The 22,254-nt window shown below is 50.5% G+C and overlaps 2 protein-coding genes across 4 annotated transcripts in view; one reads left to right on the top strand and one right to left on the bottom strand.

The window, feature by feature from the left end:
- Positions 1–22,254, top strand: part of RPL38 (ribosomal protein L38) — a 472,498-nt gene that overhangs the window by 206,053 nt on the left and 244,191 nt on the right. The gene's annotated exons all lie outside the window — the stretch shown is intronic.
- SLC39A11 (solute carrier family 39 member 11) overlaps positions 1–22,254 on the bottom strand; it is a 95,064-nt gene that overhangs the window by 6,382 nt on the left and 66,428 nt on the right. For both annotated transcript variants that reach the window (XM_069872256.1, XM_069872257.1), the window contains exon 6: positions 16,582–16,651. In XM_069872256.1, coding sequence (XP_069728357.1) covers positions 16,582–16,651 — 70 coding nt within the window. The remainder of the gene's footprint in view (positions 1–16,581; positions 16,652–22,254) is intronic.

The raw sequence follows: 22,254 nt of genomic DNA, 5'->3' as shown, positions 1-22,254 counted from the left end.
GGTGCCCGTGGTGGGCTACAGGACACAGAGGAGACAGTGACGGGGAGACGAGCTGACACAGCCACAGGGACAATCATCACGATGGAATGTTCAGAGATACTAGGGTCTCTGAAGTGAGGAAAGTGGGGAATAACTGATAGAGAGGTGTCAGAAGCAGATCCCATCTCATTTGATGGGGCACCTGGGTCCAGCTAGAAGGTATTTTGCAGACAAGATGGATAACCTGTGGCTCATCCCCAGTCTACAAACATGCATTGGTCTAAAGAGCGAGCAGCCTTGGGGAAACCACACCAGACTCTGCCTGAGGATGTACATGCCCCATTACCAGCTCTGCCACAGGTACTCTGGCCAACGTCGGAATGTCACTTGAAAATCTCCTCTGCCAGGGCACAATAACTCAGATGTTCTTGGAACCATCAGGGATCAAGGAGCCAACATGCATTGGACATGTTACCTTTCCTAGCTCTCTGCCTCAGCTTCCCCACCTGTATCATGGGGTTGATGACTCTGTGATCCTTTCCATTTGGGAACAGAAACACCACTAAAAGGCATAACATCCACACACAAGATCTGCAAAGGGCCAGCGATGCTGGGATGGGTCTGCCTTTGTGTTGGCTGATCCCATCCTGCAGCAAAGCCCAGTGCTGCAGTTTTAAGGAAGAAAAGGTAAAACCATGGCATCCTGAGCTCTACTGAAGACCAGCTCCTTGTGGCAAGAGGAAAAGACTCTGCTTTCCCCGGGAACGTACCGGGGCTGGACCTCCTACCCCCAGCTCGCCTGCCAACTGCTATGGCACCACGCTGGGAGACTCCAAGTTCACTTTCAAAAAAAAGTTGGCATCTCTGCATATTTGCAAGGTCAAGGCACAGAAAGCCTTCTATAAGCCTAAACCCTTGTTTTCAAGGGCCTATTCTTTTACAAACTGATTATGAAAGCAGGCTACATATTCTTAACAAGCCCCTTTTCACTACAGCTTTCAATTCCCTCCAGTGTATAATGTGCATGTGTATTCTTGCATGGCAGGCCCTTACATACTGTTTTGATTGTTATCGTCTTGCCATGAAAGGGCCGATTGTTTTGGGTTCCCAAGATTACATCATGGCTCCCACTCGGGCCGCCCATCGAGGTGTTTGATCAGGGCTCGCAGGTGGGAAGGAGCTCTGCGGCGAGCGCAGGGCCCTGAGCGTTTCCCCATACCTGCCCTACCTGTTCAACACAGCTGCCGGTACGCTCTGTCCTGCTGGGATGGGAGGCTGTCACGCAAGGAGGTGGCTGGGTAGCTGTGGGGGTAAAAGGGGTGCCACTAGACCCTTCCACCACCCCCATGCCCGTCAGACCACGTTCCCACCCTAAGCAGCAGCCTGACCCACCCACAGGCACACAGGGCACCTGCTGACTCTTTGGCTTGAGGTGCTCAGCATTCTAAAGGCCAAATCTGCACAAGCAGGTAGGAGGATGTTACTCCCGCAGATGTGCACTTTCATAGAATCACAGAATCACCAGGTTGGAAGAGACCCACCAGATCATCGAGTCTAACCATTCCCATCAATCACTAAACCATGTCCCTCAGCACCTCATCCACCCGTCCCTTAAACACCTCCAGGGAAGGTGACTCAACCCCCTCCCTGGGCAGCCTCTGCCAGTGCCCAATGACCCCTTCCATGAAAAATTTTTTCCTGATGTCCAGCCTGACCCTCCCCTGGCGGAGCTTGAGGCCATTCCCTCTCGTCCTGTCCCCTGTCACTTGGGAGAAGAGCCCAGCTCCCTCCTCTCCACAACCTCCCTTCAGGGAGCTGGAGAGAGCAATGAGGTCTCCCCTCAGCCTCCTCTTCTCCAGCCTAAACACCCCCAGCTCTCTCAGCCGTTCCTCATAAGGCCTGTTCTCCAGCCCCTTCACCAGCTTCGTTGCTCTTCTCTGGACTCGCTCCAGAGCCTCAACATCCTTCTTGTGGTGAGGGGCCCAGAACTGAACACAGGATTCAAGTATTCATCTCAAACACTCAAGCCACATTAAAAAAAAGCGGATACAAACCTACCATCCCTCCTCATCTTGAGTGTAGAATCACAGAATCATAGAATAACCAGGTTGGAAGAGACCCACCAGATCATCAAGTCCAACCATTCCTATCAAAATAGGAAGCCGCCAGCCCTTTTACCCACAAGGACACAGAAATGCACTGAGCAAGGTGGAATCCTACCCTGCACAGAGGATGCTGGGTACAGCCCCATCCCATACTGGAGATGCTGCTTGCAGCCCCATCCCAGGCAGGGGGTGCAGCGTGAGACCCCATCCCAGGCAGGGGACACTGCGTGCTGCCCATCACACAATGCCTTGAAACAGAAAGCCCTCAGGTCTCCTCCCCACTGGCAAAGATACAACCAGGCTGGTAGGTACTGCCTGATTTTGTTAGGCAGACATACAGACAGATTGGAAACTACATCTGAATGAAATCCCAAAAAAGTAGGCACCCTGTTTTCATTTGGAAGTCAACAGCAGAGCCCCCATCCAAACCACGTCACCAGCAAGGTGCTTTCCAAATGGCACCAAAGAGCCAGTACATCTCTGAAAGGAAAAAAAGCAGAAGAGAGGCAGCAGGAAAGAACTTTGGGTGCAAACCAGGGGAAGAGCTGCAGAGATCGGGAGGCTGGAACAGGCTGGACGGTCGCATGGACACCCATCTCCAAAGAGAACTGGAAAAGCACAAGACAAAGAGGGGCACCGTGTTGAGCAGTGACATAGCCTGCGCACAAGTCACCCCACCAGCCTGCTCCTAGGAAGAAGAAGCTCCTGTTGGGTCTCTGTTAGAGCCATAAACGGTAGACACATCCCAACAGAAACAACGCCTGCTCCTCTGGTGCTTGGCCCTTTCGGCTCCGCTCCTTGGAAACCACTTCCATACTTCTTCCTACCTCTTCCCTCCCTCTTCCCATTCAGTCACTGGGTTCTTAAGCAGTGCCGCCTGGTCTGTGTCACATCTGCTTGCCTGGACCTCTGCCAGCCTTAAATATACACCACTCTGGATCCGCACGCAGTAAACATTTACAGTTTTAGGAAATTTTACCCTTAATTTATCCCAGAGGTGCGTATACTAAGTTCAAAGTCATAAAACCTGCTCTCCCCTCTGACTGCAGCAGCCAGCACATGAACTCTACCTGAAGAGCGAAAAATTCTCCAGCTTTCCCTATCGATGCCAAACCAGCCCAGGCCAGGGCTACCAAACCTCAGCTCAGGAAGGGCTTGGGTGGGCAGGACAGCAAGGTCCTCATGCCACCTAGCCAGCTGTAACCTGCACACCAAGGCAATGGGGATGGTTCTGTGCAAGAAGCACTCAAACACGTGCACATGCCCAAGCTGGTTCCACCTTCAGGTTACATCACTGAGCTAAAACCCAACTTGCTGCGTGTTAAGACTGCTCTGCCTACCACCTGCAGCACACACATCTTTGCTAGACCCGTCCAAGCACGGAGGTCCTGTCCTACCTCCCCTCCCAAATCAACCGACAGCAAACTCAAAGCTCACACCTCCCTGCATCTCAGGTTGCTGCATCCTCCTATGCTTCCCCAGGATGACTGATTCTCTAAAACCTTCCCATGCAAACCACCAAATCATTATTACAGCTTAATTGGCCAAGGAAATAGGGGCTTGGCACATGAAGGTAGGCAAACCTTGAGATGCAGCTGGTGAAGGATGCAAGAACATCCCACAAGATACTGGATGCAAGTGAGGACCATCACACTGGGTACCAGGTGCTGCAGCCCAGGCTCAGATGCCCCACGGGGTTGTGGCATCTCCCCACTATCCCAGCAAAGCCAGGAGGAGCTCAGCCAAAAGGAGATGAGTCTAGACACCCCTGCCCAGCCTTGCTCCAGTGCAAGCAGCTGCTGGCAAGAGCAAGTTCAAAATCTCAGTGTCAGCCAGGGTGGGCAGTAAGTGCTAGAAACAGCAGCTGCGTGTGGCTGGCCAGCGGTCAGAGTTTCGTTATGGTAAGCATGTATCTACAGTCGGATCACACGAAGGGGTCCCATTGTCTAGGGGCTATTTATTCCCCTGGAGTTTTAAAATCTTTATTCTTATCTGCCCAGTTATTTATGTAACTGTTTGATTTATGAGTCAGACTCAGGCACAGGGTAAAAGTTCACATCTCCGACCTGGAAAGCACAAAGACACGTTTCACGAACTCCATGTGTTCCTGCTCTTTTCTCTCTTTTGCCATGTTTTGACCTCGGCTGCGCACAAGGAAAGACTCGGGGAGCCTCGGAGCTTTCTCCCACTGCCAGATAAGAGCGTGAACACAACCGGTGAGCGCAGGATCCAGCCAGTGTTAGCCAAGCCTCACCCAGCTCCAGCTCTCCAAAGCTGGTATCTAGAAAACAAGCAGGAGATGTCACCAAGCCCCGGGCTCACTCCCTGCCAAACCACCTGTGTAGGGATCATGGAATGGAATCATATTGTTTAGGTTGGAAGGGACCTTAAAGATCATCTAGTTCCAACCCCACACAAGCTAGGAGAGACTGCCCTTGTCCTGCCTCATGGCACATAGCAGAAGGCAGAATCCATCACAGACAAACCCCCACTTGAACAATTAGGGGTCTACCCAGCTAAAAAGTTAACAGATACTTGTTAATGGATGAAAACATCCCTTCCCATTCTCAGATAAGAGAGCTGCCTCAGTTTCCCTGTTCATAAGACGAGGGTAGGAAGGCAGCACTGAAAAGCAGCATGCAGAGCTGCAGGACCTCGCCTTTGCTGTTACCCACGGTGTATTTCCCTCTTCAGAACTGTATTTGGAGAAAAGTTCTGCATCATTAAGGGCCAACCCAAGCGCTGCAGTCACCCAGCTCCAAGGCACCTTGTAAATCCCACCAAACCATTACAGGCAGAACAGCAACGACCATAAAAAGCAGAATTTGCAGAGACAGCAAGAGCTCGCACCTCGTCAGATCTAGCTTCTGAAGGCGACAGCTTGGACAGAAATTTCTCCATTTTTGAGCAGAATCCAAGAACATGACCCTTCTTTAGCAGGGGGGTTGGAATGGATGATCTCCAGAGGTCCCTTCCAACCCTAACCATGCTGTGATTCTGTGAATGTCCTTCCCTGGCAGCACCTTCCCACTCCAAGCATCACCAGGAGGTTTTGGTTAAGACCCTGTAAGTCAGAAGCATCTATTTTTAAATACCCAATGTGAGACCTCGTTAACTCTTCTTTAAACAGTATCTGGCTGCAGAAAATTCATGGGTTTTAGATATTCATATAGGCACACCCATAAATGAAGCGGAATTTAACGATGTGGCCGCATTGATCTCAGGTAGGGCTAAAGCTGGAAAGAGATACAGAACCTTATAAAGGTTATTATAATACTTTTTATAAAGTTAAGCAAACATAGAAGCTGGGTGGTCTAAAAGCAGGGCTGGGATTATTGCCCACCTATAAAAATTCCTAATAATACTTGCCAATTAATGTTTATAGCTTCATGCAAAAATGCCATCCCTCTCCCTATGTACGAATCTTCCGATGGTACGCACATTTCACACATAAAAGAATTTTCTATGCCATGGAGATCTCAGTGTAAATAACACATAAGGGCAGGGGAATGGCTCAGGGAGGGATTTTTTAGGTGGTTTTGTGTCTTGCCTTCTAGAGCCAGGCAGCCACCGATCACATATGAGAACAAAAGCCTCAAGCAAGGCAAAGGAAGAAGGGAAAGTGCAGTTAATAAGACACTATTTTTCCCTGCTAAGGAGTGAAAAGAACCTGAAGGGAACCAAAGCCCAGCTACACGTATAGATAAATGTACATACGTGTTTTGTTCATCCTCTTTCATTGCCTGTGGAAAAACCATGATGGAGCTCAGCATCCTTCTCATTCCCACCCCACTACAGCAGAGCTTGTTGCTGGCAGGGCTGCACAGAGGGGCTCCCAAAGGTGTCCTGCGTGTCCACGTTCACACCCTGATTGGGATTATTAGCAAAATTAAAAGCACTGAAATAGTTTCTCCTCTTCCTTCCCCTGCAGCATCACTGCTGAAACATGCAGGGAGAGAGTGGGAACCTGAGTGACTCCTTTATGCAGCTGAAAACCTGGATCTAAACAATTTACTAACAGGGTAGCTGTAAAAGGCACGATTATCACGTCGTGTACAGTAACAATGTCTTCATTCAAATTGTTTCCCCTCCTGGGAGGGTTTATTTTTAAACCAGGCTGCCAGAGAGAGGAACAGGCCACTAGGGCTGGACAGACGGAACCTAGTGTTCAAAGTGAGCCTTGTTTGGCACTATCTTGATAAGATAAACATGGATAACATGGCTTTTTCTTTTTCTGCTTTTTTCTTTGCCCTCTTTTATTTTAAGGTGAACAGGAACCAAAGGGGTGCACTTTGCAGATCAAAGCTGGAGCAGGAGAGACTTTTGCAATAAGGTCCCAGAGAATACGAGTGCCAGGTTTTGGCTTTTGGGGCTGGAGGGGAAACAACACCTGATATTTGTCCTGCAAGAGAGGGTACCAGGTTCAAGGGCAGGCACTCGCACAGCCTAGCACCATCAACCCCAGCTCATCTCCCCATTAACCTATCTTTTCCAGCATCCACTGTGATCGCATCGCTATGCAGAGCCTTTTCCACAGCTTGGACCACCACAGAGAGCTGGCCCCGAGACTCCTCCATGGTCCTCCCTGGCTCTGGGTAGCCCTCCCAGCGGCTCTCCTGCAAAACATCAGAAGATGATGCAGAAGATGATACCCAACACAATGGCTTTGAAACCCATGAGTGCCTCCCTTCCAGCACAGGGCACAGGCTGAGCTGTGCCCCTTGGGAAGTATCACAACACCTTCAGCAGCTCGTGGGTTCTTGCAAAGGCAGAGATGAAGCCTTCTCTTCTTGCAAAGCCACCACGGGCTGCTTGGCCACAGCTGCACCCAGATGTAGCTTGGCTAGAAACCATTCACCCTGCCAACAGCACACCTGGGGAAAGGATTGGGCAGATCCCTGCAGATCCCTCTCCCTGGGAGGTGAGAAGCCAAAGAGCTTTAAGTGGGAACTGCTCTGGGCATCCCCGTCTGTCTTGCTCTATCTGCAGATGCAGTGACCACCATGCAAAGAGAAGAAAGCAACCATTACACAGACTTTCCATGGAGCCAGATGTTGTCTGAGAGGCCAGCTGTCTCTCACAAGCATTACAAATGAACCAAAACCCCTCCTTGGTCTAGACACTTGAGTAAGGGAGAAGGAAGAAGTGAGAGAGGAGGGGAAACTATTTATACAAATGATGATGTAAACATGAACAGCCGGCAAGGGATTCACGGCCAGCAGCGCAGTTCCCAGCCAAGCTTTGGGGACCTCCCTGCTGACTTAGGAGGTCTTCTCCTCCTCCAGCAATAAATAAAGCTGCAGCACCCATCCAGCCACAGGAGCTGGGCCCCAACAGAGGCTGTGCTGCCACAGACTTTCAAACAGCCCATTTGGGATAAGGGACAGGCAAAGGAAGAAGAATAAGTGTTGCCACCAAACGTGCTGGTACCAGTGCAGCAAAGGAGCCTCCAACATGCAGACACAAGCAACAGAGCCCAAGGGATTCTGCTCTGCCATGGGCTGCACCACTTTGGGCAGGTTTCCCCTGCAGAAGCGCTGTCTTTGAGCACCTTGAATTTCTGTTTCTGAATTTCAGGAAAGCACAAAGCACCCAATTTCCCTTGAAGTCCTCCACATCCTACAACGTGGCTGCTTTTGGAAGATGCACCCTATCTCTCTCACCCCGTGCTCATCTCCATTAAGGGCACCAGCAGCCAGAGTGCAGCTCCACAATTCCCTCTTTGGTATCTCCACGTGCTCCCCAGCAGCATCGCCAGCTGAGAGTGACCCCTGACAGCCAGCTGCCTCAGAAAGAGCAGCTGCCCCTAAACAGCCGTGCAATGGAAACCAACCCTCAGCCTGCCAAGTGCCTGTTCACAAGACCCAGAGTCAAAAAAAGCATCCTCCAAAAAGGGCAGTTGCCTGCTGCTCCTCAGCCCTGGAGCTGAACCCTAAACCCGCGCCGTGCACGCAAGTTGAGGAATGGACCCACCTTGACCTCCCGCGGACTGGCAGGAGCAGGACCAGCATTGTGAGGCCAAAGTAAACCATTCAAGGCGCAGTTTGCTGCCAAGAACTACTGAGGAGCTGCTCTCCCGGCTGGAGCCTTGCCTGACAGCAGCTCCCGATCCAAAATCTGTTCCCTTTGCCAGGTGGGCTTGGCACGGCTCCCCTCATATCTGCTCAACAGTGAGACACAAAGCACCTTCCCACCACCCATCCATCACCCAAGGGCCTGTGGCACTCCAGCAGGTAAGGGTCCTTGCTGGGATCCAGAGACCTGGTTTGCATTGGTAAAGTCTCCTCCACAGTTTTAAACTTACTCTGAACCCAGTCTCCTGCATCCCAGATTGCTGTGACCAAGCCAAGCAGTGTTTTTTAAGGACCAGGAAAACATTTGAGCTCTGCTCCCAATCCCAGAATTGGAAAACAAGGTCTCTGTTCCCTACTCGTGCCTCTTCCCAACAGGAACTGAGCAGCAAAGTGCTGTAAGTTCCCAAATTTAACTCCTCAGCACTGCACCAATACGGGAAGCAGGTTCATCTGCAGGACAATAGACTATCCAGGCACTGCAGGAGAACAAATGTCTTCCTGGTGTGGAAAACATCTGGTAGCTTTGAAGGCAGCTCAATACAAACACTGCAGGCCACTGGTTTTTTTGCCTGTCCCACAAACGCAGTCATGCAAGACACCGGGAGCCTTCAGTAGCTCCAGAGCTGCTCCAGGAGAGGTTGGACACGCTGTTGTGTTTGGTGTCACGCTGATTTCATTATCCATGCAGATGATAATTTTTCTTGGATAGCGGATGAAGCCAAGACATTGTGGTCAGTCTGTCTTCTGTCTCTTGGTGGTGTGTGTGTTTCTCGAGGATATGGAGTGGGAAGGGAGGTTAAGCCACTTCGTAGGCCATGGTCATCCTCCTTTTGGCCTCACACTGGGGTCCACTCCATGAGATCTCACCTATGCCACAAACAAAGCGCACCAAAGCAGTCCTGCAGCATCTGCCAGGGCTTCAAATGGGAACCAGGAAGCTTCATCCAAGACGAGAGAAGCTGCTGGGAAAGGCCTCAGGATGGGGAAGCCAATCTGCAGACTCACACACGGGGACTGGGACATCTGCTGTCACCATCAGCAGGAGCCTCCTCTCCATCTCTTCAGCCATTGCTGCTGAGGTTAAACAGCCACGATGAGAAACGCAGCAGCTGAGGAGCCATAGTTCTGTTCTGCTGCTCATGGAGCCCTTCCAGACCAACTTCTTTTCCAGAGCACCAACAAGTTGAAAAGGCACCTTGGTACCACCTCTACCCTTCACTAAAGAAAAGCCCTCAAGAAACCTACCCAGCTCATTAGTTCTCACTTTGTATTAAACATCTGCCTTCAGGAGACGCTAATTAAAAGGTGCTTAATAAGCATCTTCCAACAGTTTTGTTTTGTAACCAGGCTTTGCGCTGCGCCCCAGGCAGGAGCACCCTGGCTGCAGCAGGAACATTTATCTGGGATCCCAGGGAAAGGTGGAAACCCCCAGCCAGCCCCAACTCCCCTACCACCCATAGGTGGGATTTTTTTTCCATGAGGCATTTTGTGCACGGCTTTGATCTGATATAGAGGTCAGTATTCGACCTCACATTTTGATCCTACCCAAGCAACCTCTTTATTAGCTCCACTGTGGATCTATTCATAAGCAAGAGGCAGAGATTTCATGTGTGTGTGTGTGTAAGGAGAGAAAAACCCAGTGTGTCTTCTGCTGTCTCTCAGACCACAATGATTTCCATTCATTCAAAGAAAACACAGTATAAAATTTTTGCCTGGTTTCAATCTCCGTACATTAATCAAGCCTATTTTTTTTTTCCTCAGCCTGAGAGACACAGCGTGGGAGGCACAGGCTGTCCCATGAAATAATATTTTCCAAGCCATAGTCAAAGTCTGCCTGTCAACTCGAAGCCTCTTTTCTGTATGTTTTACCAAAGCTGGACAGGAAACAATCTGTGGGCACAACAGATCAAAACAAGGCCAGCATTCCCAGCAAAAGGGCTGATGAATGGGAACCATTGTGCTGCGGTGGAGGAAACATCACCATCATCATCAGGGGGGAAAAAACATATCTGTTTATATCACTTCCACACTCACACCCGCTCCCCAGCTGCCTTAAACAGGAGCTTTCATTCAGGAGATCACTGGGGCAGGTGGGATGCCAGTGGGAGCTCCGGTGCCACAATGCAATGCTCCACCAGCACCAAAAGCACTTTGCAAGTCGAGCTGTGCTGGGGAAGGGCAATTCCTAGTTAAACACTACACCCACAAAACCATGCACTTTCCCCCTTCCTTGCATCCACAGGGCTCAGACTCTGGACAAAACATTACCTGCAGCTTGTAGAAGAGGATGTAACAAACTCTTTGGTGGGATTTGATTGCCCCCGTGCTGCCGATGGGGAGGAGGAATCTATCCTGGATCCATCCCTACCCCTAGGAGCTTGGGGTTTAGGTGAGAAAAGCTCACAGGGTGCAGGTCCACCTCACCCAGGAGGGTCCCAGCCCTGGCAGTGCTGTGTTTAGGAAAAGAGGGTGCAGGAGGAGTGACACCAACAGCAGGGGAGACACCCCTGCTCCCTGTCTGGGTGCCACCAGCTCTCTCTCTCCAACTGCTACAGCTGCTAAAGGGGATCCATGGGAACCCAAGAATCGATCCCCAGCCACGCAGGAAATGCTGCTGCCAACCATCACCATGAACAGAGATCCCCACTCAGCTCCCTCCCTTTAAACCAGACACAGCAACTGGTACCCCACAGCCCCAACCTCTCAATGCACTCGCAGCTTTGTCCTAAATCGGACCTTTGCCAAAAAACTCACCTGCACCATTTTTAACCCCTCTGAATTATTTGCATCAACCATATCTGGTGAGGACCCGGTGCCCAGACCACCCATGGCTTAACAAAACACTTCACTTTATTTTTCAAGCTTTCAGTCCTCTATATATAACACCTGCTCAAAGTCATTTCATAGAATCACAGAAGGGTTTGGGTTGGAAGGAACCTCAAAGCTCATCCAGACCCACCCTCCTGCCATGGGCAGGGACACCTCCCCCTAGATCAGGTTGCCCAAAGCCCCATCCAACCTGGCCTTGAACACCTCCAGGGATGGGGCAGCCACCACTGCTCTGGGAAACCTGGGCCAGTGCCTCACCACCCTCACAGGAAAACATTTCTTCCTCAAAATCTCATCTCGATCTCCCCTCTTGCAGCTTAAAACCATTCCCCCTTGTCCTGTCCCTGCACTCCCCCTTGTCAAGAGCCCCTCCCCAGCTTTCCTGTAGCCCCTTTTAAAACTGGAAGGAATTCAGTTTGATATTAGCTTTGCTTATTTGAACATTCTCTTGGATCTGAGAGAGCAGCCCTCTGCTAGGTGTTTTGCCAGCAGAAAAAGCCCCATTTGGGAATCCTGTCAGCCCCAAGCCCTGCCTGCAGTGGTGCAGGAGCAGGAACCAGCTCTAGATCTGCTGAGCACAGGCTGATAGGAGCATGGATGTTACCACCTAGTGTCAGACCGGAGAGGAGCAGAGAGCAGGGATGGGAATGGCTCTTGCTCCACAAACAGCCAGTGTGTGCAGAGAGCCTGGGGATCATTCCTACCACCTCTGCTTTCCTGGCCATCAGCAGGGACACAAGCTTTCAATCCGTGTAAAAAGGGTGGACTCAAAAATACAAATGCATGATACAATTTTGGGGAGGAAAAGTGTGGAAAGAGCCCATCTGTGTTTTATTCCATCTTTTATGTTCGAGTTAGACTTGCAGATACTTATTGCCTGCAACCAGCCTCTACCTCCCTCCTGCTGCAATCCAGAGCTGAAGCCCTCACCCTCCATCCACCTCCTCAGGGCAGTGGATCTGCATCTTAAAGACACTCCCAAATCTTACTCCTGTCAAAAGCAAACTTGCTGGCACAGGCTTTTTGCAGCACTTTTCTACAGTATAATATAAGTATGTTCTGGAGATCCCACAATCCTGATCAAGGAAATTAATTTTACGGTGAATTTCCTCTTTGACAGAAAAAAAAATCAACACTCCATAAGAAAATGGATTTGGCTTTTGTGCGCTTGCACACAGCATGATTACAAGCTGCCTCCTGCTTGAAGGAGGCAAACAGCACATGGGGGATTTATAAGGGGCTAAGAAGCAAAACCAGGTTCCTACATCCCTGCTCTTCCCCAGAATCCTCCTCTGCTCCTCTGCACCACCAGGCACCTCCTAAGCCCAAGGCACCAGCTCACTGCCAGGTTGAACAGGGAGGGGATAACCAGCCCCTGGTGCTGATTCTCAAAGGAAGAGCTGCTGATGGGGAGGAAAAACAAAAGACAGGTTCCAAGGATCCCATCTCCCTCTCTGCTCTTGTGTTCCTGGCCAAGGCACAAGCTCCCATCGTGTGCGTAGGGGATGTGGGGGTATAGATCCTGAAGGTTCCTGGGTGCCAACGTAGCATTGAGTCTGGTCTCAAGGAAAGGGATACGGTCCAGAGGGGACAGCACAGTGGGCACATGGGATATCCTCTATTGCCAGTCCTGGACCCCACATTGTAGCTGCCCAGCATCATAGGCACAACCTTCATGGGATGATGGGCTCAGGGTAGCCCTAGGGTTCACTGTGAGTGCTTTTGTTCTCTAAAAGACACAGCAGGGACCTGGAGAGATGGAAAGTACTGTGACACACGCTACCCCCCTGTGCCATAGCCCCAACAGACGGAGATGTGCAAAGCATGGCCAGCAGCAGAGATGTACCCCAGCCCCTTTCCCTACATCCAGCTCTGGGGAAGCCACTGAAAAAGTGCACCAGTGCTGGACAGCCCTGGGTGTCCCCCTGCCCGCACCCCTACCTGCTCTGCATCCCCAGAGCAGCCGAGGGACGTGCAAACTCAGCCCATCTTGATCTCAGCAGCTCCAGCCCCATCTGGTTCCTGTTAAATCAGCCACACAAGGTGGAGAAGGTTTCCTCCCTCCATGCACAGTGAGCAAAGAGGGGGAGGTAAAATAGCTTTTTTAAGACATAGCTGCCCTTCTCTTTACCTTCCTGCCTGGAAGGCAGCCAGGAGAGGCTCATGCCTCCCTGCTCACATCTGGATAGGACCTTCCCCTCCTGGCTCTGTGTGCTGCCCCACTCCGGGCACTGCTCCTCCAAACACATTCGTTCTGGGTCTCACTCCTTTTCTGTCACCACAGTATTTTTTTCCAGCCTGTGGGATTTTCTAATGTTTTCATCCCTGTAGGAACTGGGCAGGCAAAACGGTGTTGCACCAGGGAAGGAGGGATGCTCCACAGCAGCGAGGGATGCTCCGCAGCAGCCTGCTCCTGCCTGAGGATGAGCAGCAGCTCAATTCTCGATGGGAAACCCCTCAAAAGCAGACATTAGCTTGTCCTAAGCCCTATCTAAACTGACATGAAACTCCCAAGAAAGGCTTGAGTGTGCTGCCTAGCTGAAGGAACACTGATATCCACTACTCACACATGAAAACGAAGATGCAGCCCCACTGCTGAGACCCCATCTTCCTCAGGCATGGGACCACATTTCACCAGCATCCTCTGACACACCAACTGAAGCGGATTCTCCCCACACTGCAAGCCAGAAATGGAACAACTCACAAGGTTGGGAGCTGTAATCCAAGGGCGAGCTCTGGCACTGGCAGAGAGGAGCTGCAGAGGAGACAGATCGCAGGAACGGAGCCTGCACACCCGGTGGCAGCAAAGAAACGCAGACGAGTGCAGGCAGCACTGAGATACTCGGAGATTGAGGTGGATGGAGGAGCCCAGAGGGCCTGATCCTGCAAGCACAGAGATAAGGGCAGGACCTTACCAGAACCCAGAGAGTCAGGGAATGGCAGAGGTGAAGCCAGTACACGCAAAACAGCACGTGTTTTAAAAGGTGAGAATCCCACCTGACTTCCTAATCATTCTGGTTTGGGTTTTAATCAAACCTCAAAGTGTCCCCTGACTTGGACCATGAGCTGCAGGTCTACGCTTGCACCACTTTGCTTACAGCACCCATGTCAGTGCTCACTGGCGATCGCAGCTCCAATCCAGCCCAGCCTGCAGCACATCAAGTCCCACTGAGCTTCAAAACCCAAAAAGGGTCCCTCCCCATGCCCTGCCAGGTCTGGGCTCTGCACCAGCGTAGCCCAAAGTGCACGACCAGGGCATGAGCATCACAGCAGCCCTAAAAAACTTCCAACCACTGGTAGGGCGAAAGCCCTCAGCCTAGTAAAAGCCTTGCAGGATCTCTGCAAGGTATCAGCAGCAGGGTATTAACCCTCACCCAGACAAAACTGGGAGTGTTGCTGAGCTACATGAAAAAGGCAAAGCGCTGGGGACCAGGGTGGCCAGCTGAGGCAGGCAGGGACCCTGTAGTAACACCCACCCTTGAGCTGCTCTGGTGCACAGGGGTTCCCCAGAGAGCTTCCTCACACCAACTAGACCAGAGCAGCACCTGGCTGCTTGCAATGCTCAGACGTCACCGCTGCAGTTTGCAGAGCGGCTGGTGCTCTCCCTTTCTTCCTAATTGTCGCTCTGCAAACACGCTGCTTATTTGCAAAGCCTGTGGCTCCGAAATCAGCCCTCCAGGATACAGCACAGCCGTGTCTCACCAGAGCCCTAACGGGAGCTGGAACAAATTCAGGCTCTTGATGAGATTTCGCCCCACTGGGAGCTATGCAACGAGGCAGCGATTCCCCAGGCAAGCCAGCATTTATTCATCGCACACAAGGCACTGCAGAGGGTCCCTGGAAACACCTACCAGCCACTGCAAGCATCCCCAGGCATCTGCATCTCTAGCCTGGGCTCTGAGCGTGTCAGAGCATTCATAAATACTTTGGCACAAGTCAGGGTTTGAAGGACTAAGCCTTCCCGAGAGGCAGCTCACCCCAGCTCGGTGCTAACAGGGTTAGTCACACCCAGAGGGAAGCAGAAGCAGAACGAAGGAGGTAAACTGAGTCACACAGTTGGTCCATTACAAGGCTGTTTCTAAATAATGGACATGACCACTGTGTCCCTCAAAGCTGAGGTTGGCCAAGGAGCAATTTCCCCTTCAAAAGATTTAGCTCCATTTCTCACAGTAGCTCACACTGAGTATAATTCCACTGCTATTTTTTAAGCCTACATAACAAAAATTAGCCACTTAAAATCTTACTCTTGAATATTTCCAAACAGCTTCACGGCAGAGTGGCTACACTGACCGATTTTTGGCAATGACAGATTGATGGCAATGAAGTTGTATTGCCTCCTTACGCAGCTGACTAAATTTGCATTGGTATTTTCATGGTATAGACTCCACCTTTCATCTAACGTGATTAATGCTGTTGTAAATACAGAGAAAGAACCAGCTGCTTCTGGCTTCTTAGCTTCTCCCAAGCAGCTGATGAAAAACAGTCCTTTTGTTTGAGCATCTCTAGAGCCTCTGTAGAATTTATGAAGAGCCTTTTATTTATTTCAAAAGGCTGGAGAAACGTGGTGCCCAGGGTTGGTGCAGCCTGCTTTTCTCACCACAAATCTGGGTGGCACCGGTTGCAATCGAAGTGCCTGGGGCTGCACACCCAGTGCTGTCAGACTGGGTCACCCATCAGCCAGGGATGTAACAGGGCATCCAGTACAAAAGGTTTTGTTCATGTCTTTGTAAGATCCTACCTCAGCTTGCGCCTGGTCAGAGAAGGGGTTGGACAACCTGGAGGGCTCCAAAACCAGACCTGGGGCCCCATGGAATCAATGGATCACCCCATGGATCACCAGGAAGGAAACAAGGTGGTTGAGATAGATTAGCACTTTCACCCACGAGCCATAAGAGCTGGGCAGGTTATTCACAGATCAAACACACTTTGTGCCCCAAAGAACACAAATTACAGTGTGGGCCTGGTAAACAAAGGGCGAAGAGAACACGGTGTGCCACGAGCCAGGGGTGTAAAATTCCAACAGAAAAAGAAAAGCATTTGGTCCTGGCACTTGGAGGAGCCTCAGCAGGAGAGTGCTGTTTGCCAGGCAGCCACAAAGAGGTGCCAGCAGCTCTTCCAGAACCGAGGCAGCTCTTCCAGCTCTGTTTCCCACCACACTTCTTCCTTTCTCCCATTTCTTTAGCAATGCTCCCAGTCAGCCCAGTTTCAACTCTGCTAGGGGGAGAGGCTGGATGTGGGGAAGCAGCAGGGCTCTCCCTGCTGTCAGCCACCTTGTAACACCCAGGTTTTGCTCCTGCTTGAGCTGAAAATGCATCTGAAGCCCAAATCCCCTCCTGGCAGTCTGGAGGAGCTGAATTATCCTCCCCAGGTTCACACCAGTCCTCGAGAGAAGCACAAAAGGTTTTGCCTGGTAGCATGGGGGCAACACTGGGGCTGCCAAAACCAGAATCACAGAATGATTTGGGTTGGAAGGGACCTCAAAGCCCATCCAGTTCCACCCCCCTGCCATAGGCAGGGACACTTCCTACTGGATCGGGTTGTTCCAAGCCCCATCCAACCTGACCTTGAACACCAGAAGCAGCGTTGTGGCTTACCTGGCACTTTGGAAAGTCGCAGACGCTGATTTTCCAATAGCCCCAAATCCAACTCCCACTGCCAGACCCTCTGAAACAGGAATGAAAAAAACAGTAAGGTCAAAACCTACAACAGCCCTGAGAGCGTCCCTCCTCCTGCGCTTCAACAGAGCAAGGACTGGCATGAGCAGCGAAGCAGGACATTATTCTTCTTATTTTAATCTCAGTGCATTTAATCTAAGCTCGATGCAAGACCTTGCCACTGCCCAGGGTGCCCACAATGAACCCAAATCAGCAGTTTCTTGGGCAGTCAACAGAGAGAGAGGAGAGGTTTCTGAATTTATGAGTGCACTGGAGGGGAAAAGATCACAAGCCTCACCAGCTGAAATGCTATTTTAATACAGAGCATAGCAGAGTAAAACAGCAAAGCCTGCTCAAAAGGACACCAGTCTGGCAAAGCTCTCTGCAGAGAGCCACCTCTGCATGATGCAGATGAACCGGTGCCACAGAGGGGTTGCACAAGATCCAAACACCAACTTCTTCCAAAAACCCTCCAGGAGCTGCACTAAGCCAGAAGCAGGCTCTCAGCAATGCCACCTCCTCGCTTTTTTTTTCTTTCTTTTTTTTTTTTTTTCACCTCCACACCCAAACACCACCACGACACCTACACTGACAGTTCTCAGAAGGAAACCCAAACTCCATGAGAAAATTCCCACTTTGCAGATTATTTTAAACTACAGTTAATCCCATAATTTTAGATTACAGTGAATCCCATGAACCCCAAAGAAAACCAGCCAAGGAGCCTTCCCAAGAGGGCACCAGGCGTGAGAGACCTGTGATCCCCCACTGCTTCCTCCATGCACCTCCTTGGAGATAAGTGCTCCATCCTTCCTCGTTCCCCTTCTTCCCTTCCTCAAACTTTTCTTCTCCTCCCACTGCTGGCACAGCTCCCTCGTCCCTCCCAGAAAATAAAACCTTGGTTTCTGAAAGCATCAAACCACTGCTACTTTTTTTTTTTCCTTTTGTTCAAAATTCCTATTTTTGGTTTTGCAGCCTCTCTGGCTTCGCTCCCATCCAAGCAGGTCGAGGTGGTGGAGGGGGGTGGAAACAAAAGCAAACCTGTTTGTGTAGCTGGTTGGGTTTTACAGCCTTCAAAGGGGGCAATTACCCACTCAGGCTGCTGGCAGCCGTGCGAGGGGATAGTGGGGACTGTTCAGATGAGCATTCAAACAGGTTGAAAATGTCACTGAGAGTGTTTACCTGTGTACTGAATGATAAGGTCGCAGAAGAAAAGGACCGTATGTGTGTGTTTGTGGTCTTCTGAATTTCCAGTTGCCTTGGAAACACATCATAAAATGCAGCACTAACTCGGATAATCACAGCATTTGCATCCTCGAGTCCAGGCTGAGCATGGAGAATCAAAACGCTACAACACCTCAGTGCCCCAATCCAAGGTTTGTGCCAAGGTGGAGGATGGAGACAGAGAAAACGACAGCAGCCATCAATCCTACACCCAGGGTTACAGGGTAGGGGGACTCCAAATTGTCTCTAAAATAACATGATTGGGTGATAAGTCCATCTAGAGAAACAGCCAGAGGAATTGAGGCGTATGGGGAATGCAGCAACCTGGAGGGATCCCACACTAGTGCAAAGCATGGACACTGACCCAACACCACATGCCCAGGAGGTGGGAGAGCAGCTGGGGCAGGAGCAGAGCCCAGGGGGCTCTACCTGCTGATGGTGATGGCTTGGAAGGTCTCCGCTCTGCAGGCAGTTAAGCCAAGTTTGGAGGCAGAGCTTTATAAAGACATTTAATATCTGTGCTCAGTACAGCTATGAGGATGTAATGAAGCTCCACACAAACGTGTCTGGCACTGCTCTTCTGAAAGATTCCTTTTGAAGCAAGACTTGTCCAAAGAACAAAATTCAAAGGACAAAAATGCCAATTTGTGCGAGTAACAAAAATAGCTTTGACAGAGGGGAAAAACCACAGCAATTTCCCGCTGCAATGCAAGCCTCGTAGAATTAAGAAAGTCAGCAGCACAATTAATGGCAGTACAAATTACATATACATGGAAACAAATTATGGGAAATTAAAATCAACAGATGGTGTGTAGTGAACTGCTTATTTGGAGAGGGAGAAGCCGCCGATGGTGGAAGCGGCAGCGCAGTGGAGATGCTCATCAGCACAGAGGAGGAGGTGACACAGCAGCCTCGGGCCATGGGCTTGTCCAGGTCCCCACGTCCCATGAGAGGACACGAGCTGGGGACAAGTACAACCACAAATTGGCTAATGGGCTGGTGACCACAGAGCATCCAACGGGAACCCACAGCCAAGCAAATCTGGTGTCACACACGGTCCAGAAACAGCAGGGACCCCGGCACATTCCACGGTCACTGCTGAGGCTTGAGAAGCCTCTGACTATACACAGTCAATATGGTGTGATGCACTCAGCCCACAGCTGAGATTTGCTTCAAGTATTTTATTTAGAAAAGCCTGCCAAGATCACACAATCACTTCACGGCTTCAATAACACAGGCTCAGCCTCTTCAAAGATGTCAAACCTCAAAGTGACTCTGTTTTGCAGGTAAGCATGCCGATAACACTGAGATTTACATGGAAAGCATACAGAAAGCGCTTGCTGCCAGCCCTACTGAAAGCCCTACAGCCAGCTCAGCCCTCTGCTTGCAGCCCCTCTCTCAGGTATTCTGCACGTACTTAAATTATAAATAGCCCAAGCAGCTTCTTCAGGTGGGAAAAGATACAAAAAGATAAAGGTTAATGTTTCTATGTCAACCACTCACGGGTATGCTGCACTGAAAGCTCTGCACACAGATGACTAGACACTAGGTCACTGAAGATGGGAATGGAAGAGAAGAGCTCCTTACTCACCAAAGGCTCAGTTTATTGAAAAATAAACAGACCTGTGCAATTTCTGGTTATTGGCACCATCACAAGCAAAGACAAAGAGGAGCAAAGTCCCGGGCCACCCTGAATTACTGAAGGATTTATGGTGGACCACTAGTCTACAAAGAGGAAGGCAAAAGTCCCTCAGCTTGGGGTGTGAAAGAAGGTGGAAAGCAGGCACGCGTGTCATAGAATGGTTTGGGCTGGAAGGTCCCTTCAAGATCATCCAGTTCCAACCCCCTGCCACAGACAGGGATACCTTCCACCAGACCAGGTTGCTCAATCCTGACCTTGAACCACCTCATCCAACCTGGCCTTGAACACCTCCAGGGACTAGGGCTTCCACAATTCCCCAGGAAAACTTCTGCTGTCAGAGAGGGGGTTTTTGAGGATTCCAGTGGATGAAGCGGTTGTCAGCCCCTCTTGCAACCAATAATGGAACTGGAAGAACCAGTGGCTCTGCACAATCCTGTTAGCTGCAGAGCTCGCGTGGGAAAGACACCAGGCTGGGGTGTTAATTCAACATCTCTTCACAGAGTGGCAGAACAAAGAAAGAAAAATATGACCAATCTCACCCACTGACAAGAAAATGCTTCTTTAGCCTAAGCAAAGGGATTTTACCTCTCTTGGGCTTCCTTGGCTTTACAATTCAAGACATTTTATCCCAATAAGACATTACCCAGGGATCAGACTAATCCTATGCTAACTTAAGGATCAGCTACAAACCTCTCAGCCAGCAGTGCTCATTGCAAAGGTGCTTTCATCTCTGCTTGTTTTCAGAAAAAAGCAAAAAAAGTTAAAAAACGCAACCTGAAAAGCAATAACCGTGCTGGAGGGTTACTACAGAGATTCCTGTTGTTAATGCTGGATGGCTACAGGATACATCGTGGCTCTCTGCTGCTAGTGGGGGCAAGGGCAAAAAGCATGAAATCCATAGGTGTCATAGAATCGTAGAATCACGAGGTTGGAAAAGATGGATCATCAAGTCCAACCATTCCCATCAATCACTAAACCATGTCCCTCAGCACCTCGTCCATCTGACCTAAACCAGGGCATCTTCATAGTACCATGGACCACCCACCAGCCCCAAAGCCAAGGGGAACCCATCTTCCCTTCTCTGGGAGCTGATGCCATCTCTGGGGCCAAGCTCTGCTGTCCTCCGCTCCTTCCAGCTTTTCCTTCAGGCAGGATCAGCTCCCTCCTCCATAGCCTCAGAGAGCATGTTCAGAGCCACACAGATGGTGGCCATGGGCACGGCAGGAGAGAAGCACACAGGAGTAGGGACAGCACGTAGGTCTAGCAGGAGCATTGCTCTGAGCCCAAAAAGCATCTTCACAGGGAAGGCAGCCAGTGTAACATTTGGAAGGGAAAAGCCAAGAGGAAACAACTCAGGAAAGGAGGAGCGGGTGCAAAAGGAAGGACCATGGAAACGGGAAAAGAACAAAGCTAGATGGAGTCACGTCAAGGCACCACAGGCTGGCAGAAGGTGATGGTGCGGTACAACACAACAGCCACAGCACTGAGCAGAGCCACCCAGGAGAGATTTACACAGAGCATGAAAAGCTGGTGAGGAGGACGTCAGCCAAGGGAACAAAGTGAGAGCCTCGCTGCTCCCAGAGCACCTCGGACACCTTCATGCTTGGCCGGAGGTTCCCAGCTCCCCCAACACTCGTCCACCTGCATTCAAGCACCAGCGAGCAGAGGGGACTCGGACGTGTGCTGTATGCTGCCACAGCTCTGGTTTTATTTTTATTTTAATTTCACTTCAGTGCCCCATAAGCAGAGCTGCAAAACAGCACAAGATGTTCTGTCACATTGAGCCAGGAGGACAGCGACAACGTTCCCGTCTGCTCTAATCTACAGGAGCGCACAAATTGGCTGGGATGGGCTTTGGGATGAGGCCCAGGACTTATCTACCTCCTCCTCAGAGGAGAAAGCTCTGCGTGCTCCCAACCCACGCCAGGATGTTCCTGGGAAGGACAAAGCTCTGCATCCCCAAGGGGACCATGTGGAATCCTGACACTGTGGAGCTATAGGAGGGTGTCCTGCCTTTGGCCTCACTCTTGAAAAAGCGCTTTAGTGTTTCACTTTCTAGGCAACTCCTCTTGGCAGGGAGGAGAGGAAGGTTTGCTCACCAGGAACTAGGTGATGGCATCATAGAATTATAGAATCACCAGTTTGGAAAAGATCCATCGGATAATGGAGTCCAACCATTCCTATCAAACACTAAACCATGTCCCTCAGTGCCTCCTCCACCTATCCCTTAAACACCTCCAGGGAAAGTGACCCAATCCCCTCTGGGCAGCCTGTTCCAGTGCCCAATGACCCTTTCCGTGAAAAATTTTTTCCTCATGTCCAGCCTGAACCTCCCATGGAGGAGCTTGAGGCTCTTGTCCTGTCCCCTGAATTTGCCCCATAGAGGCAAAACACCCTAAACAACTTTAAAAAGGAGAGACTTCATGAAGAGATGCTTCTACTTTGAAAGCAAAAGGCTGTCATTAACGGAGAAGGCTCCAGCCAGCCCAGATTCACTGCTCAGGTGCATGCTGGCTCAGGTGCTTGCTGATGGTGCCATACGTGCTCGACAAAGGGGTGGGAACCCCAAACTATGCAGAAGTTGAGAAACAAAGAGAGATTGACCTCACCTGGGAAGCTGCTCTGTTTCCCTAGTCTGAAATATGCTTCTGCCCACTTCCCCTGGTCTGAAATCACCTTCTGCCACTGCTCAGAGCATTGAATGCTGTTTCTTTGCTCTCACACTCTCCAGCATCTATTACCAGCTCCAG

This window comes from Phaenicophaeus curvirostris, chromosome 19 (genome assembly GCF_032191515.1).
Source record: "Phaenicophaeus curvirostris isolate KB17595 chromosome 19, BPBGC_Pcur_1.0, whole genome shotgun sequence".
Lineage (NCBI taxonomy): Eukaryota > Metazoa > Chordata > Aves > Cuculiformes > Cuculidae > Phaenicophaeus > Phaenicophaeus curvirostris.
The sequence above is the reverse complement of the archived record's forward strand: the minus strand, read 5'-3'. Positions and strand labels throughout refer to the sequence as shown.